Consider the following 19,187-nt stretch of genomic DNA (forward strand, 5'->3'; position numbering starts at 1 on the left):
TGAACAATTTAATGGAGTCTGGATGAGTCTAATAAATATCTCTTACTGTAACCCCATCATCACCTCGTCAGTGCCTACAAACATAATTGTTTTCATCTAGAAGTTTCAAGAGGTGTTGCATCTCAGTTCTATCCCCCCTAATTGTTAATTTGGACTGATAGTACCTATTGTAAGCTTGCTTGATATTTGATGTATTCCCGGGTCTTTTGCACTTCAAGGTTGCAAGTATGTTTTTGGACGGTACTAAGCTTAAAGTCATGTCAGAAACACATGTCTTCTCATCCAGAAGAAGCCGACTTGCAATTGGATGACCATCCAAATTTTGACTTAAATCATTGTTGTGTAAACCACATATCACATTAAATCTCCATTTGTTATTTGCCAAAAGATAACCACACAACCTAAATGGGCATTCACATTTTCTTGAACTGGTTTCATCGTGTTTCAATTTTTGGATACGACAGATATATTTCCCACTTCTTTCATATGTTAAAGTAACAAATGCATTTCTTATAGCCTTACCATTATGAGACCTTCCAATCACAACACCAAATCCTAGTTTCGTAGCCTTCGTGTGAATCCATTACAACATGTCTTAATGTAATTCAAACTCTTCTCCATTTTCAAAATGCTCACGAATATCTACCACCTTTGCTATAATAGGAGATATGAGTGGTGAGACAACTTGAGATACATTAGGTTTAATAATGTTATCGAGATGCACCATACCTAATGTAATAGAAACATAAAGCTTATTAACAATTTTGCTGTGAAAATAAAACACAGACAGAAATCGGAAATGTAACTCCGGTTTTGTTCAACTACAAACCGGAAGTATACATCCGGTTTTCGCGTGACCTATTTCCTAATTCAAAAACAGCATAATGTAAGAAATGTGGATTGAAAAGAATAAACTTTACCTTGAATTCCACTTCCTTGAGCTCCTTTTGATATAATGAACCGCAAAAATGTAGATTTAGAGTGAAAAAATAGATTGAGAATGAAAGAGTTTATGAGAGATTTTATGGAAAGAAGAAGAAATGGTATGATCAAAAGGTGACCATGGTGGTTACTGTTTTAAGCTCCATGGAGTTGCGATAATACCATAAATATATTTCTAATTATATATGAAATGACAAGGTGGCAGAAAATATTAATTTTCCCGCTCTACTAACGGGGGTTATACTTACAATTCTAAACCGGGGATATATCTCTGATATGGTTTTTTACATTTTGAGTGTGTATACCATATTTTGCCCATTTTGTGACAATATGGTGCGGACCGGAAATATATTATCGGTTTTGGGGGGGGGGGAATTGAAATTACAAAAGGTTATTTCTTTGGACCATGGTGTGGAATAAGAATTTCCTAAAACTAGTATGATGGGCAACTTAGAAAGTGGGCAATCCAGGAGATAAGGGACCCAACAAACGGTCAACCCAAATAAAGATCTAATAAAAATCTCTTAATGCACCACTATGTCTTTTTAGAGGGTCTTGACAAAAAAAATTAAAATACCTCTAAAATTTGGATATGCAATTTTGAACTCACCGCATCATATTTTTTTAGAGGGATTTTCGGATATGCATATCTGAAACAACATTTTTTCAAAATTAGAGAGATTTCGTAGATGCATCTCCGAATCCACGTCATAATTTAAGTTTAAGGGATTTTCGGTGATACATATCTGAACTTGTTTTAAGCATATATTTGGCGCAGACAAAACCCTTCATACTTCATTTTCATTCAACTCTTTCTATTATATTCACAAAATCCTTGAATCCTTCATTTTGAACAACTTATTGAAGCAAGTTTTTACGATACTTTGACGAGTAAGTGTTACCGAAGCAAGTGTTTACTCTACGCATTTCATCAAGTTTACAAAAGTTACGATTTTGAGTAAGTTTCTCTTAATCATTTGTTGTACATTGCATATATGTAATAGGTAGTTTCACTACTACAAATAATGCTTCTAACGTCGGATGCGAAATGCGTTTTACTTGGACAATATAAGTGAGGTAAACAAGGTAGCCATAAAAATTAAATTCTTATCACCTCGGTGATTAAAACATCGAGATAAAGGTTATCGCATGGGTTCGAACCCCAATTTATGCACTTTTATGATTTACAAAAACTATCGCTTTTTTTTATCTCGGTTTATCATAAAAACCGAGGGGTCCTTAGTTTTTTTTAATAATAAATTTTGTTATAGTGTTTATCATAATATTATTTTTTTTTAATAAAACTCGTTACAATGTTTACCCATAATATTACATTATTGTCTATGAAGATCATTCTGGGCAAGATCATATATTGGGAAACTCTTTTCTCAAAACAAAACAAAAGGGTTTGTTAAACGATAATCTCTACGGATCTTGCATGTATTTGTTTTTTGTAAAAAAGGTAAGATAATTAATATCAATAATAAAAAATGTTTTCGATACAAATAAAAATTTAATAGATCAAACCTTGAACCCAGATGATTTTCTGTTCTTACAATCCATTATAGATAATTTTCCAAGTTTTCGTAAGTTTCAAGCGCTTTATATTTCATTTAGATTTTCAACATCGTAAGCGAACTTAAATAATGGACGTCTCTTAGGTTTCACGCGGATCACTAATGGTGGATTCTTGAGCATTGATAACCTTTAAGTGGATGACAAAGATTTGTTTAAGGTCGTTGTTGAAAATAGTGAAAAAAACACTTAACTATCATCTCAGTTTTTAATACAACCGAGGGGTTGGAGTAAATTTTTTTTTTACAAAAATAGTTACATTGTTTACCCGAATATTAAAGTACTTTGTATGCAACAAATCTTTGCAGAATATCATGATTATTTACCCAGAATATTAAAAATACAACATGTCTAAGTCTCATACAATATTTTTTGTGTGCAATATATTTTTAATATTCTGGGTAAACAATGTAACCATTTTTATAAAAAAAAAAATTTACTCTAACCCGTCAGTTTTATAAAACACCAAGGGGTTAGAGTTTTTTATTTAGAAAATGGTTAGATTGTTTACCCAGAATATCAAAAATACATTGTATGCAACAAATCTTCGTAGAATATCAAGATTGTTTACCCAGAATATTAAAAATACAGCATGTTCAGGTCTCATACAATATGCTAGAGATATGCACTTGGATGTCAGACTTGCCTTCACCAAGACTGATTGTTAATGCTATCATTATCACCACTTTCACTAGCATATACAATTCGCATCCTTTGAATGCATCCAACTTCTAATTAGGTGTTTATTCCAAAAATTGGAAAATGTTTTTTCAACACTTGTAATCTATCAGTAAAGACATTTAGGAATAAATCATAGTTATTCAAAACCTTCAACAACAACAACATCAACATCATTGTTTGAGATAGATTGCAAAAGCTGAAAAAAATACTTTGTTCAAGGTAGAAGAATATTTTTTTTTTCAGTTTTGCAATCCACCCTAAAAATGATGCATTCGATAGTGGGGAGGCTATAAATAAGATAACATTAGGGTGAAATCTGTTCAACGTGTGTTTTATAGCAAAATATAATTATTTTATCCCTCCATTTATCAAAGAAATTGAAGGGTTAAATCATTTATTTTACAGATGTTAACAAATGAAAATATAAAGTGCAATAGCAGGGATTCGAAGTATGTCCTAAATGATATATCACATCGATTTTTAAAACAACTGAGGAACAAGTTGTTTAATATATATATATATATATATATATATATATATACACACACACATATATATATATATATATATATATATATATATATATATATATATATATATATATATATAGCTTAAATGCACTTTTGGTCCCTGTAACTTAGCGAGTTTATATATATATATATATATATATATATATATATATATATAGAGAGAGAGAGAGAGAGAGAGAGAGAGAGAGAGAGAGAGAGAGAGAGAGAGAGAGAGAGAGAGAGAGAGAGGGCATATCATATGAGAATGACATCTTTATATGAGAATGTGAGAATGAATCTCAACCATTGGATTTTAAAATAAATGGTGGAGATTATGGGTGAATCTTTTTTTTCTCTCTCATACATCATTTATTTCAAAATATAGGAAAGAGAAAAAAAAGATTCACCCATAATCTCCACCATTTATTTTAAAATTCAATGATTCATATTCATTCTCACATTCTCATATAAAGATGTCATTCTCATATGATATGCCCTATATATATATATATATATATATATATATATATATATATATATATATATATATATATATATATATATATATATATATATATATATGTGTGTGTGTGTGTGTGTGTGTGTGTGTGTGTGTGTGGCTTAAATGCACTTTTGGTCCCTGTAAGTTAGCGAGTTTTTGATTTTCGTCCCTGTAAATTATTTTTCTTGGTTTGAGTCCCTATATTTCACTTTCGCGTTCGTTTTAGTCCCTAAAATCAAAATCTGCAGGAAAATCCGCAGAAAACCTGCAGATTTTCCTGCGGATTTTGGCTTTAGGGACTAAACCTTAAGCAGAAAGTAAGATATAGGGACTCAATAAAAAAAACTTACAGGGACGAAAATAAAAAACTCGCTAACTTACAGGGACCAAAAGTGCATTTAAGCCTATATATATATATATATATATATATATATATATATATATATATATATATATATATATATATATGGCACGCCTTGGAATAAAACTTCGGTTTTTTTCTAGATGACGTGAAAGCTTTGTCAGGAAAAACGTTATTTGTTGTAGTGTTTATACTCATTTAAATTAATTATATAGAAGTTTGATTAGGAAAATGTGGGTGTTTGGGTCATTATTTAATGGTTTTTGGGGCAATAACGCACACCTGTACAACAATGGATGTTTGTTTGGGTCATTATAACTATTAATTTTAATTTGGTTTTAATATTTTGTTTTTACATTGCTCTTATTCATTTTACAGAGTGGATCATTTTCCACTTCCACCACATTCGTGGTTTCTACTTTGATGAGGACTATCGTGAAGAGTTACCGCGGGCTTCCATGTATCTCTTGCAAAGAGGGAATAATGTTGATGTTCCAGGTGTATCTTGATTGGGCCTTTCACGATGATATCAAATGGATGCCTTACGAGGATCATGAGGAGATGGTCCTCTTCGACCCCATCTCATAATACTTAGGGTGGATGGCATGTGGGAGTAACATTATGGCCAGGTATCTTCCTGAGTGATGCATGCGACAATTAGGCTATGTGCAGACCATCCATAGATCTCCCTTTCAGGCTGCTTCTAACACCATTGTTCATCAGGATCTCAATGGCATCTTTCAAGATTGGGAACATCATATGGCGCCAGAGGAGTATCGGATGATGCCAAGATTGAGTAGTTGGCATTGTGTGGAGGGATATGTGACATGGTTCTATAGAGTGTCACACCCTATCATAAAATTATACGCTCCTGGTAGTCCACGTAGGTTAGCTCATGAGAAGATCTTAGAGATCTAGCAGGCCCAGGATGACCATGCCAGTGATGTCTTGCCGATTTGTCAATACATACAGTTGTTTGGGCAAAAAGCTTTACACTTGGGTGTGATTGAGAGAGGCGGTCCCGAAGCGGTGGCCGTCGTAGAAAGGATGGTTAGGGAGGCATCGAGTGCTGCGGGATACAGGAGGAAGAGGAGGGGCCGTGGGGTTAGGATACGACATGCACAATAGGTTATGCCTTTTATTTTTTATTTGTCGATGTATTAATATTACATTCCATACTTTCTAAACAACATTTGTATTATTTTTCGCTATATCGAAATAATATAACCAGTTGTGTGTTTCTTTTATTTCTTTCGAAATTGTGTTTGACTATGCGTTGGCTAACTTCATTATGTTTTTTATTGTTTTCCGTTTGCGTGTTTATTAACGGTTTAACCAAATTACAGACCAAACCGACATTGCTCCTTTTAAAAAAAACTCAAAAACATTTATGTTTCTTCCAACCGTTATGTCCAGCCATGTTTTCGGATATGCATATCCAAACCAATTTTATTAAAATTCGTTGTGGTTCGTTTGGAGATGCATCTCCGAAGGGCAATTTAGAGTTTTCAGAGGTGTTTTTTGACCCATAAGGGTGCATTAAGAAATTCTCAGATCTAATATATAGAGAACTGGGTCTCCTATGTCTTAGTAAACTGGGTGGCATGGACATGCCCTAAAAGTTCTATGTCCCTAAAAACTCCCAAGACTCTTATTGACCAGGTTTGAACGACCCTTATTTATCGTCAGGTAACAAGGACTTGCAAGATTCTCTAACAAATATCCTTGAAGGCAAATGTAGCAAACATAAGACTCTAGGTCCCTGAAAAGTTCTAGAATTCCATTATAAAAGCCTAACAAGGTATTATATCTATGTATACACTATTCTAATCTAAAAATATCACACTTACGATCATCTTGAGCGTCGAAGTGTTTAGGTACTTTGTCGGTTCTTTTTCCACCAAGGCCTACGATAGGAACTTGTCGTTCTTCCGCTAGTACCTATGACAAGAACTAGTTCTTCTTCCACTAGGGTCTACGATGAGAACTGACCTTTTTTCCATATAAGCTGATGATAGAAAGTCCTACCAAACATCACTTTCACCCTTCATCGATCTTTCATCATCTTTGTGAACCTGAGTTATATATCAAACAATTACTGTATCTAAAAAAACTTAAAATTGAAATAATACATGTCATATTAAACCCTGTTTCTTAGTATTATAGCATATAGTAGTATTGGATAATGTTTCATTTTATTCTGAAACAAGTATTCAAAAGTGGAAGTATGTTTTCCAAACAAGGATTTCTGGTGAAAGAGAGCTATGTAAAAAAGCTCTTGATTGTAAAGAGATTATGGAGTTGGTGAAAGCAGTTGGGTTATTAAGACTATTACTGATGTTGGTCCTTGGTATGAGAAATTGGTCAAGGAGTTCATTTTCCACATATCCAATGAATGTAATGTTGAAGGAAACAAGGAGTATAGAAAGTTGTATGATAGAGGAAAGAGCATGAAGCTTTCACCTTCAATTATTAATTAATTGGGCAGAAGCGAGGTACCCTCTATTGACAAGATTATGACCAAGAAGAATTTTTTTTATGTGATCATGAAGAATAACATTATTATGGAGCTTCTTAGTGATGCTCAATTGTTGAAGATGATGCTGAATGATAGAGCTTGTTATCCTGAGTCGATGAATAAATTTGTGGTAAAGAATGATGGTATTCCTCATGGGTTGTTGAATGTTAGTTACAAGCTATTTGTTGGGAAATATGTCCTATACATTACTCCTCCCAATGTTCTTATTGTTGATGAATATGATTTTGGTAATATGATAAGTATGTAATTAGAAGTAATCTAATGTTGCATCACTGGTTTCTTACACCAAAAATACATTTTTAGATGTAATGATGATATTGTCCCAAGTGTTTTGATTTTGAGCTACATACTATTTGTTGGGAAAGATGTCTCAGACATTGTATCCAACATTTGTGCACATGTTGATGAAACAGATATAGTTTTTGATGAAGAAATGTTGGAGCTTTTTCACCTCAACTTGTTGTTGCTGCTACTGCTATTTTGGCGTTCCTTTGTTTAATATGGTCTTGTGTTCTTGTTCTATGGTACTTGTTCCTTTTTTTGACAGCATGCCGTGATGGACGTTATTTTAAAATTTTCTGGTTGGTTTTCAATCATATTTATTGTAGATTTGTTGCTATCTTTTTAGCAATGCATTTCAGTATATTTGTTTGATTAGTTTAGACATGACAAAATCAATTTAAATAAAGATTTAAATTTGAATCAAATTAAGTCTTTTTAGAGGTTGTTAAGAAACAAATCTAAGGAGAATCTCTTATATTTCTGGATGAGATCAGAGTTGCTTATGCCCATTGGAAAAAGCCCAAAAGAAGCATTGATATTTAATAAGACTCAAAGCTAACGTTTTGAGTGTGCATGTATTGAAGATTTGTGTGTTAGGGTTTATACTTTAAGTCTTTGTTTTTGTTGTTGTTTGTGCATCACTCTAGCATTTTCATTCATATCTAGCATTGAGTTTGGTTTTTTAGTTGAGTTGCAATTCAACATTCTTTATTTTGATTATTATAGTGATCACTTGGGATTAGTGATTGAGAGAAAGTGAGAGAGGTTCTCATATTTAGGGGGAGTCCTAAATAGAAAGTCACTAGGATTAGAAAGAGGCATTTAACAACATGAGGTTGTTGTTCCTATAAGACTAATTGTACTAATTTGAAATAGTGGATTTTATTTCTTGGGTTTGAAGCTCCCCATACGTAGGTGAGGTTGCACCAAACTACATTAACAATTCTTTGTGTTCTATTACTATTTTTACATGGAATGATTGTTATTGTCATATTGAGTTAAAACATGTTTAACAAATTGGACAAGTTGTTCCAGATATATAGTCCAACATGTTTCCTGCATGGACATAATTTCACCATTGAAAAAGCACTCTTTTGGTTCATAGAAATCAACCAGTGAAAATCTCTACAACGGGTTTTGAGCTCAACCCGGCTAAAAGCTTTATTGGTTTAGGATCATCCTGGTGTAAAATTTCTATTGGTTTATGCGTTCAGCCTAATGTAAAAACTCAGCAGGTTTGAGATTATTCTGGTGCAAATCATGGTTTGGTTCGTGGTCAGTTCATATACAACCCGGTTCAGTTCAAGGATAGCCAACTCAAGACTCCGTTTAAGTTTGAGATTAGTCTGTGAAAAATATTCGTTTGATTTAAAGATTAACTGCTTTAAGATTGTTCATTGTTTGTATTGAATACTAACTACTTCAAGCCCTGTTCGTTATTTGGTTAGAAGTTTTCCTGAAAATTTCATTTCCTTGTATAAGGGGGTTCGTGGGTATAACTTTCTAAAAGCTCTCAAGACATAATGGATACTCTCAAGATTAATTCTTGGGGACATAATTCAGTCTTCTTAAATAAACTTGTATAACTCTTAGGTTTCTCTTCCCTTATCTCTTTTACTTTTCACTTATTTTCTCTACATTCAACTTCCACTTGATATTATTCAAACATTTTTTTATAAAATGTTTTTAAATTGATCTGATTTCGATAATAATTTTGTTTTAAATCAATAGTTTTCAAACCTCCCCAATTCACCCCTTTTTGTGTGTGGGTCACATGTAGGGGTGTACGTGGGTTGGGTTGGACTGGGTTTGGCTTAACCCGTTACCCAACCCATTCAAATTTCAATGGGTTGGACTCGTCGTCCAACCCACAATGTTATTATCAAAACCAACCCGAACCGACTCGTTCATCTATGGGTTGGGTTGGGTTGGGTTCGTGGGTTGTGTTTCAAATTTAAAAAATAATAATTTTTTTCAATTTAAAAATATTGTAACACAATTCAATACATTTATACTCATTTCTAACACACAATGGATGAAGCACATCATATAATATCTAATAATATTCATAGACATGACATAACACTACGTAATAGTATAAAATTCCACAAGTCATATTATTTTTCTAAAATACGTAAGTTGGAAATGATACAAGAGAAAATAAGAAACAACATTTAGTTTTAGAATTACGTAAATTTATTGATTTAGTAGTATTATTGGTGGAGAATAAAGCTTTTTTGGAAAAATTATGGTTAAACTGAGAAAATAATTTATATTTCTATTTAAAATAATTAAAAAAAAGAAATTACTAATGTAACATCAATGGGTTGGGTCAACGGGTCTGCGGGTTGCAGAGCTCAAACCCGATACCCGAACCAAAACTATATGGGTTGTTGCGGGTTGGGTTAGGTATACCCGTAAATGAATGAGTTTGGGTAATTTATGGGTTGGTTCGGTTTGGGTTCGCGGATTCGTGGGTTGACCCACACCCATGAACACCCCTAGTCACATGTCCAACAATGTATGCCTACAACATTAAAGTATATGCCAAAGTAGTCAAAGAACAAATTCCTAAGTCACACTATGACTTAAACGCATACCTTTATTGAATACTGATTTTTGTTATGGTTCACCCTTTATCCATAAAGCAACTAGATGACAAATATTTCTATTTACTTTTTATCCATATTTGTCTTAAAATCCCTTTAACAAAGGATTCCTCAACATTAATAAACTTTTACATATTGCTAAGATGATCAACCAAAGCAACCAACATATAATGTTAAATCATAAGACAAATTAAGTCACTGGCATAACATTATATCACACAATAAAGATACTTTTCATAAAACATCGATTAAATCAACATAAAAGATATTAGCTCATAATGAGAAGTATAAATACACACTACAAGAAAAAAGATTGTTTGTGACACATAAATTGCGATAATTCTTTTAAAGTCGTTATTCCCTATGTATTGTGACGGCTTCCACGACAGTTTTGTCCAACTGCCTCTTAGTTTTGAACATCAAGGGGTTTTTGTTCCTATAAGATTTATTGTACTAATTTGAAATAGTGGATTTCCTTTCTTGGGTTGGAAGCCCCCCATATGTATGTGAGGTTGCACAGAACTAGGTTAACAGTTCTCTATGTTTTTTTACTATTTATACATGGAATGGTTGTTACTGTCATACTGTGTTAAAACTAGTTTAACAAGTTGGACAAGTTGTCCCAGACATATGGTCCAACATCTGTTCTTCCTGAACATAATTTCACCATTGAAAAAGCTCTCTTTTGGTTCATAGAAATCAGCTAGTGAAAATCTCCATTATGGTTCTTGAGTTCAACCCGATTAAAAGCTCTATTGGTTTAGGATCAGTCTGGTGTAAAATTTCTATTGATTTATGTGTTCATCCTAGTGCAAAAGCTCAGCAGGCTTGAGATTATTTTGGTGTAAATCTTGGTTCGGTTTGTAGTCAGTTCGTATATAATATCGGTTCGATTCAAGGAGAGAAAACTCAAAACTCTATCTTGGTTTGAGATAAGCATGTGCAAAATATTCGTTTGGTTTGAAGACTAATTGCTTCAAGCTTGTTCATTGTTTGTATTGAAGACTAACTAATTCAAGCCCTATTCATTATTTGGTTAGAAGTTTTCCTGAAAAAATTTATTTCCTTGTATAAGGGGGTTCATGGGCATAACTTTCTAAAAGCTCTCAAGACATTGGATACTCTCAAGATCAATTCTTGGGGACATGATTAAGTCTTCTTGACTAAACTTGTATAACTCTCAAGTTTATCATCCGTTATCTCGTTTATCTTTTTATTATTTTCTCTACGTTGAATTTCTACTAGATATTATTCAAACTGATCTGATTTCGACAATGATTTTGTTTTAAATCAACATTTTTCAAACCTCCCCAACTCACCCCTTTTTGCGTGTGGGTCGCATGTCCAACAATGTATGCCTACAACATTAAAGTAGATGCCAAAGTAGTCAAGGAACAAATTCCTAAGTCATTCAATGATTCAAGCGCATACCTTTATTGAATACTAATTTTTGTTATGGCTCGCCCTCTATCCATAAAACAACTAGATGGAAAATATTCCTATTTGATTTTTTATCCATATTTGTCTTAAAGTCCATTTACCAAAGGATCCTTCAACATTGATAAACTTTTACATATTGCTAAGATCATTAACCAAAGCAACGAGCATATTACGCTAAATCATAAGACAAAATAAGTCACTAGCATAACATTATATCATGAAATAAAGCTACTTTTCATTAACCGATACTTAAATCAACATAAAAGAACTTAGCTCATGATGAGGAGAAGAAATACACACAACAAGAAAAAAGATGGTTTACGACACATAAATTGCGACAGTTCTTTTAAAAATGCCATTCCATGTGTATTGCGACAACTTCCACGGTAGTTTTGTTCAACTTCCTCTTAATTTTCAAAAACTTAAATATAATTTGCGGCGGCTTTGCTCAGCAACTGCCTTAAAATCCTATTTGCAATGGTTTTAAAACTTCCATTGGACTTCGAATAATGCATTGCGACAGTTCTTGAACCACATCTGTAAAATATATTGTAAATATAACAGTTTTTTGTTTTCACTACCAGTATTAGACCCACTGGACCGTCTAATTTAGTTTGGGTGTCATTTTTGACATAAACTGGTTTCATCCCCCTTCTGATCGCAGTTGCAGATGATGATTGTTCCTACCATGTCCAGCGTCAATCATAATTGGACCAACTAACGATAGGTAAATATAACAATATTTATTAAAGCCATTTTATAATAGTCCAGTGGTAATTATTTATGGTTTTAAACCCACAACCTCGGTTTGATACCTAAGTGTGACATTTTTGGGAAATAAAATCATAAAGTTAACATTGTTGCACCTACCAGAATTGAGTTGGAGTCTTTGGACTCCAAAAAAGCTTAACCTCACCATTAGACTAGTTATAATTATTAATATTTAAGCCGAACATATATTATTTATACCATATCTAATGCAAAAATTTATAAGAATAATGACACATGGCTTATATCTTAATTTGCGACATTTCAAAGTTATTTTCGTTGTATCAAATCACACATGACACATTGACGCTTCTTATTATAACGAAAAGTTGTTAGTGGAATTGGTAAAGGTGTTATATCAAGTAGTAATGGTTTGCTTCTCAAAGTTTGTGGACTTCGTGTTTTAGGTATAGCAATGAGTGGCAAGATGACAGGTTGGACGACTTTAGGGAGGGAAAGTCACTATGACTTTGTCTCTATCTCTTTTCTAAATCACTTTCACTCATCTATTTTCCCTCCAATTTTATTACTTTCTCTCTACTAAAACATAACAAAAATTACCAAAGTCATGAAAAGGCAAAGTCACCTAATCCATTCCCCAAGGTGACATGTTTTCAAACGATTATTATTATTATTATTATTTATAGACACACACACACAACACACACACACACACACACACACACCACACACACACACACACACACACACACACACACACACACACACACACATATATATATATATATATAAATATATATATATATGATCAAATGACACTAAGGTGTAAAATTTAAATTTGACACTAAAAAGAAAGATTGACCAACAAAGCTAGATGATGTACTATTGGCCTATCAAATAACTTTTAAGTCACCAACATGTTTGACCCTTTTAAAGATGATTTATGGAAAATCATGGCATCTTTCCACGAAACCGGGACACAAGGCAAATTGGGATTTGAAATTTGTGAATTTTGATCAAAGAATAAACACGTGAGACAAGGAAGGTTCAAATGCATGAGCTAGATGAATTAAAACTTCAAGCTTTTGAGTCCTCCAAGATTTACAAACAAAGAGTTAAAAGTTACTATGACAAGAGAATAGCCAAAAGATAATTTAGACCAAGGAAGCATGTTTTATTGCTCTGTTCCATATTAAACTTGTTTCTTGAAAAAATAATTCTAAATGATTTGGACTGTTTGTGATTAAATAAGTAAAACCATATGGTGTAGTAAAATTATTGGATCTAAGTTCAAATGAGAAGTGGATGGTGAACGACCAAAGATTGAAAGCGCACATGTGCAGTGACATTGATAGGATGACAACCACCATCATGGTTCACGATCCTTAAAATTCACGAAACATGTGTTGAGCTAACGATTTAACTTATCAAGCGCTTATTGGGATGCACCACCGATTCGGTTCGAAGGCTCATCCCGTTCAAAAGCTTTTATCGATTCAAGATTACTCTGCTATAAAATCTCACATTGGTTTGTGGTTATCCTGTGTAGAACCCCGATTCGGTTCGTAAGCTCAGCCTGCTTAAAATCTTGCTAAGGTTAGAGATAGGGCCGATATAAAATCTCATAGGTTTGTGGTCAACTCGTCAAAACCTCGATTAAGTTTATGAGTTCAACTCACTTCAAAAACTCTCATTGGTTCGAGATAAGCCTATGTAAAATCTTGGTTTAACTTGGGGACTAGCCTCTTCAAGTTGCTATATGTAAGAAAGACTAACCGCTTCAATTCGTCGTTTAAATGGAAGACTATTCGCTTCTCTCCTATGATTGTTGTTTGGTTGAAAGTTAGCCAGAAACTCCAATTTTCTTGTATAAAGGGGATTCGAGAGTTCAATCTACTAAAATCTCTTAATATTTATTAGATTCTATTAAGAATAAATCTTGGAAAGAGGAATAAGTTTTTTCTTTTTATTAAACCCTATAATTTCTGATGTTATCCATTAACTCTTTACTTTCCACATTTTATTTTCATTGTTAATTTCCAAAATCTTTTAAAAATGATCCTAAATTTTTTCAAACTACCTTCTAAAACACACAATTCACTTTTTGTCTTTGTAGAGTCATATATCCAATTACTATTATAATTTCTCAAACGAAACATCTTTCAAAACTAACTTTTGCTTAAAATAGTAACAATTACTTCAACAATAAAAAAACTTTTAGTTATATCATATTTTGTATATACATCTCATTACATCTTGAAATATCACTTATTCTCTGACAATTATCCTAAATTACTTAAAATAAATTACATCTTGATCTTATTCTTTTTACATCTTAATGATTCACTTATTTTGACCGTTATTTTAAATTGCTTAAAATAGTAATAATTATCTATAAGTTATATTGTCACATCCGTTTTTTTGGAGATGATAAAAATATACTCTCGAATTGTAGTAGCTTAAAATTTATTATTTTTTCTTTCAATTTTACTCTTATTATCTTAAATGAAAAAATTAAATATTATTTAAAAAATATTTTTTGAATCATTTTATAATTATAAATTAGTCCAATTTTTAATTTTATTAAACATTACAAATTTAATCGATTAATGCCATCACCCATTAATCAACTTATAAACTACTAAAAATAAATTCATCAATTATAAATTAATTTATCAACTATTGTCATTTCTTTTACAAATAGTCTATATATACATATCACATTAAAAATAATGGATACAATTTTCACTTTTGATTTTTCTAAATTAAATTACGCAAATGTATTTAAGAGGTCGGCGCGTCCCGACACGAAATATTCAATATCAAAATTGTAATTATCGATAATAAACAAATCGAGTCAAACCGTTTCTTATTTTAGCAATAAAATACACAAATATATTTATTATTTTCTTTTCATTTATTGAATAGAATCAATTTTTTTCATTTATTTAATCTTTAAATAATTTTTCTCTTGTTTATTTTATCATATTCAATGATATTTTGATAACCATGACTTTGAAAAGCATATATTTTCAATTAAAAAAAATCAAATAATTCATTTCATTCATAAAAAAAATCCATTAAAATTAAATACAATGAGTACAATTTCAAACTCTCAATAAATTTTAGTCAAAAAAACCTTAAACTAAAAATAAATAAAAATATTTAAAATTGAGATAGTCTACATCACAAATCCTCATCCAAAAGAACAAAGAATACAAAAAACAGTAGGTACCTCCAAATATTTCTGTGAACTAACACATTTTTGCCATGTCATCAATCCATGTGAAATACTCCATAATATAATATCAACCCTTAGATCATCATCATTCTATTGATTCCTAGCCGTCCATTCTCTTGTTCAGACAAACACAAGATATAGCTTGGGAAAAAGAGGAAGAAACTTTTTTTAATATATTTAATTTCTTTCCAATCTTTTAATACATTTATCTCCCTTTAAATTCAATCTTAGTCCTTGCATCAATCACTCACAATCTCATTTCTCATCACAAAATTTCAATCTCTCTCAGAAATTTTTAGCTCAATTTTTAAGCTTTTTTCCTCACTCTTTTGCAGCTTCAATGGCAACAAAGGAGGTTAATAAGCCTCAGTCACTTCCTCCTTACCCTGAGGTAAATACTAACCCCAAAATCAATTTTCCTATTTTTTATTTTTTGGTACTATTTTCTTAGTAAAGTTGAAATTTTTTTATTGATCTATTTGTTCTAACCATTTTTACTTACTTGGGTTGTTTTATTTTTCTCACCAAAATGTAAATTTGAGCTAGTTTTTGTTTTGGGGTTTTGAAAAATTTATGGGTTCTTTGATCCTGGCATGATTTTCACAACATGGTATGAAAAAAATTGATTTGTTTTTATTACATGTGGTTTTGTTGTAGTTGATACTGAAGGCTCTTGATGAACTGAATGAACCAAATGGATCAAACAAATCAGCAATATCAAACCACATAGAATCAATTTACGGTGAGCTACCAGAAGGCCATGCAGTTGTTCTTGCGTATCATCTGAACCAGATGAAAGACAACGGTGAGCTTGTTTTTGCAAAGAACAACTACTCAAGGCCGGATCCAAGTGCTCCACCAAAGAGAGGACGTGGTAGGCCTCCAAAGGCGAAGGATCCATTGGCCCCACCACCTTCAGCTGTTGTGTCCCCTCCAAGGCCGAGGGGTCGTCCACCTAAGGACCCTAATGCACCCCCAAAGACCCCCAAGACTTCTGGAAGTGGTAGGCCAAGGGGTAGGCCGAAGAAGATTGCAAGAACTGAGGAGGCTAGTGTTGAGACATCAAGTCCTGTTAGTGTTGCTGCTGTGAATGTTGATGTTGTTGTTCCATGTGTTGCTGCTGTTCCTACTTCGAGTGGGAGACCAAGGGGTAGGCCTCCTAAGGTGAAGCCTCAGATGACACAAGTGAGTGTGTCATAGATGGAAGGGGGAATGTTGAAGATGGAGTAGTGATGATGTGTAGAACTAGAAGTGGGTGTGGTTTTATATTAGTTTATTGTTACTGTTATGTGTTGTGTTGTTAATGTAATTGCTTTGTAAAATTTATGTAGTGGTAGTTTAGTTTATGAGATGGTTGTTGGTGTTTCTAATGTCAATGAAGACAGTGACTTTGGGCTGATATTATGATCTTTGACTTGTATTGTCCCCAGTTTATAATAAGTCATTACAAATTACTATGTGGTAGTGTAGGGCTATGCAACATTGGAAGGGCCAAATGGCAATTTCCAATTACCAATAGATATAATTGGGATTGGGATAAACCCATCTCGGAGTCACATTTTTGATTAACTAGCTGCTAGTCTATAGTCACACGACTTTGTATAGACAAATGCCTTTTTAGAAAAAAATTGTACACTCTTTTGGCCCCAAAACCCTAAGTGGTGTCGTCTACAGTTGCTTACTCGGCAGCAACACACAACACCATGTGACCTCATCGGAATGATATTTACGTCTGTACAATTGGCCAAACACGCTCATATTGCCTTATCACTAGCATCAATTTTGTCTAATCACTAGCATCATCACATAAAAATTTCAAATTAATATTGGCTAAATCTCAGTATCACACATAAAAACTTCAAATTATAGAAAAAGAACTCTCATTATCAAACAAAATATTATTTTTCTTGATATTGCCTAAATCTCAGTGTCTTTTATGAAGTTGGTAAAAATTGGTGTGACCTAAGAAACTTAGCAATCCTTTCACATTAGTAGGAGGTGGCAAGTTTTCTATCACCTTAATTTTTGTTTCACATTAGGAGATGGCAAGTTTTCTATCACTTTAATTTTTGCTGATCCAGCTGAATGTCTTTTGAAGAGATTTTATGTCCTAAGACAATTTCTTCCATTAGATATTTTTCCAATTTAAAACTATTGATGACAATTTCTTCCATTAGATACTTTTCCAATTTAAAACTATTGATTTCAATGCATCTTTCAAAATAATGATCAAGACAAATATCAAATGTTTTACCAAAGACAAAAACAATCTATGAATTTCAATCATGACAGAAAAGATAGAGAGCATATACATTTGAAATGTAGTTTGGAGAATTACATAAACCAAAAGACATCTCTCAATAAGAAAATATTCCAAATGAGCATGTAAAATCACTTTTCTCTAGATCTGCTGGTTCAATAACAATCTGATTCTAACTAGAATTCTCGTCAAAGAAATAGTAACAGGACTTCCCTGCCAACCTCTTCAACATCTAGTCCATGAGTGGCAGAGAAAAATGATCTTTCTTCATCGCTTGGTTCAACCTCGTGTAATCTATATACATCATTTGACTTGTAACTGTACGAGTCATTATCAACTCATTCTTATTATTTTATACTATTGTCATTCCTCCGTTACTAGGGACCACATGTACTGTCAAAAATTGGATAAATCATCCAATTCTAAAGCAAATTAAGCACCTATTTAATTATAGGATTAAGTCGTCATTATGGTTGGACGACTGATTTGAATTCTTCCTCAAAGTTCATCATATGCATGCAATAGGTTGTACTTATCCCCTTCAAATCAGATATGCTCAATCCAAGTTTCTCTTTACTCCCTCTCTCTACATTCTCATGAGTTTCTATTCCTCTAAACTAGTTAGAGAACTACTAGTGATAGCTGATTTCATCTATTGTTCTCCCAAAAAGACATACTTTAATTGTGGAGGAAGCTATTTCAACTCAAAGACATTAGGTTTTTGAACTTTTGTTGATTCAATGACACTTGGTTCATGATGACTCAAAATCCCCAGTTTTTCTTTACACATTCTCTACATGAGATGCTTCTCAGTGACACACACATTCCTCAACTTCTCTATCCCATCCTTCCTCAACCATGACAATAGAATTCACAATAACTCACTAAACGGTAACAATGGTGACTCATTCACATTCTTAAGTGACTTCCCATTCATATTCGACTTCTCTCTTAACTTCAATTTTATTTTCAACGTCAGTCACTTTATTTCTTGGATTTATTACTAGAGATATTACTTTGTCCTGCAAATAATGAGACCATCACTAGACCAATTGTCCTGCAAACATCACCGGACTATCGTTCTAACAATATGCTATGAATGTATGATGCACAACTTCACAACAATCAATGACCACAACTAGTCAAAATGGCATCGTCATTCATGTATTCATCAAGTCACACAAACATCACATTTATACAAACATCGCAAACATCTCGATCAACACAACAAATACTTCACAATTGCCATGTTATTCAATCATCACAACATCATAGGATTACAACAAGTACATAAAATACATGTAATCACATTATCAAGTTCCATACAAATGGCCCTCTAAACCCATCCAAACGTGTTTCTTAAATTATGGAAAATTACTTAGAAATTGTTATAAATCATAAGCTTTCATAATCTGAAATCATTTTTCAAAAATCATAAATTTCGTCCCAATATACCGCGCTAAGTGGGCTCCCTATCGCACTAAGCGCGATAACTGTTGACTTGAGCTTTCTTTTAT

The 19,187-nt window shown here is 32.7% G+C and overlaps 1 protein-coding gene across 1 annotated transcript; it reads left to right on the top strand.

Moving 5' to 3' along the window:
• Positions 1–15,612: 15,612 nt before the first annotated feature.
• On the top strand, positions 15,613–16,809 carry LOC131617493 (HMG-Y-related protein A-like). Its single transcript, XM_058888774.1, has 2 exons — positions 15,613–15,801; positions 16,068–16,809. The coding sequence occupies exons 1-2, from the start codon at positions 15,751–15,753 to the stop codon at positions 16,608–16,610; spliced, it is 594 nt and encodes a 197-aa protein (XP_058744757.1). The 5' UTR covers positions 15,613–15,750; the 3' UTR covers positions 16,611–16,809.
• The last annotated feature ends 2,378 nt before the right edge of the window (positions 16,810–19,187 follow it).

The sequence above is a fragment of the Vicia villosa genome, linkage group LG7 (assembly GCF_029867415.1).
Source record: "Vicia villosa cultivar HV-30 ecotype Madison, WI linkage group LG7, Vvil1.0, whole genome shotgun sequence".
NCBI lineage: Eukaryota > Viridiplantae > Streptophyta > Magnoliopsida > Fabales > Fabaceae > Vicia > Vicia villosa.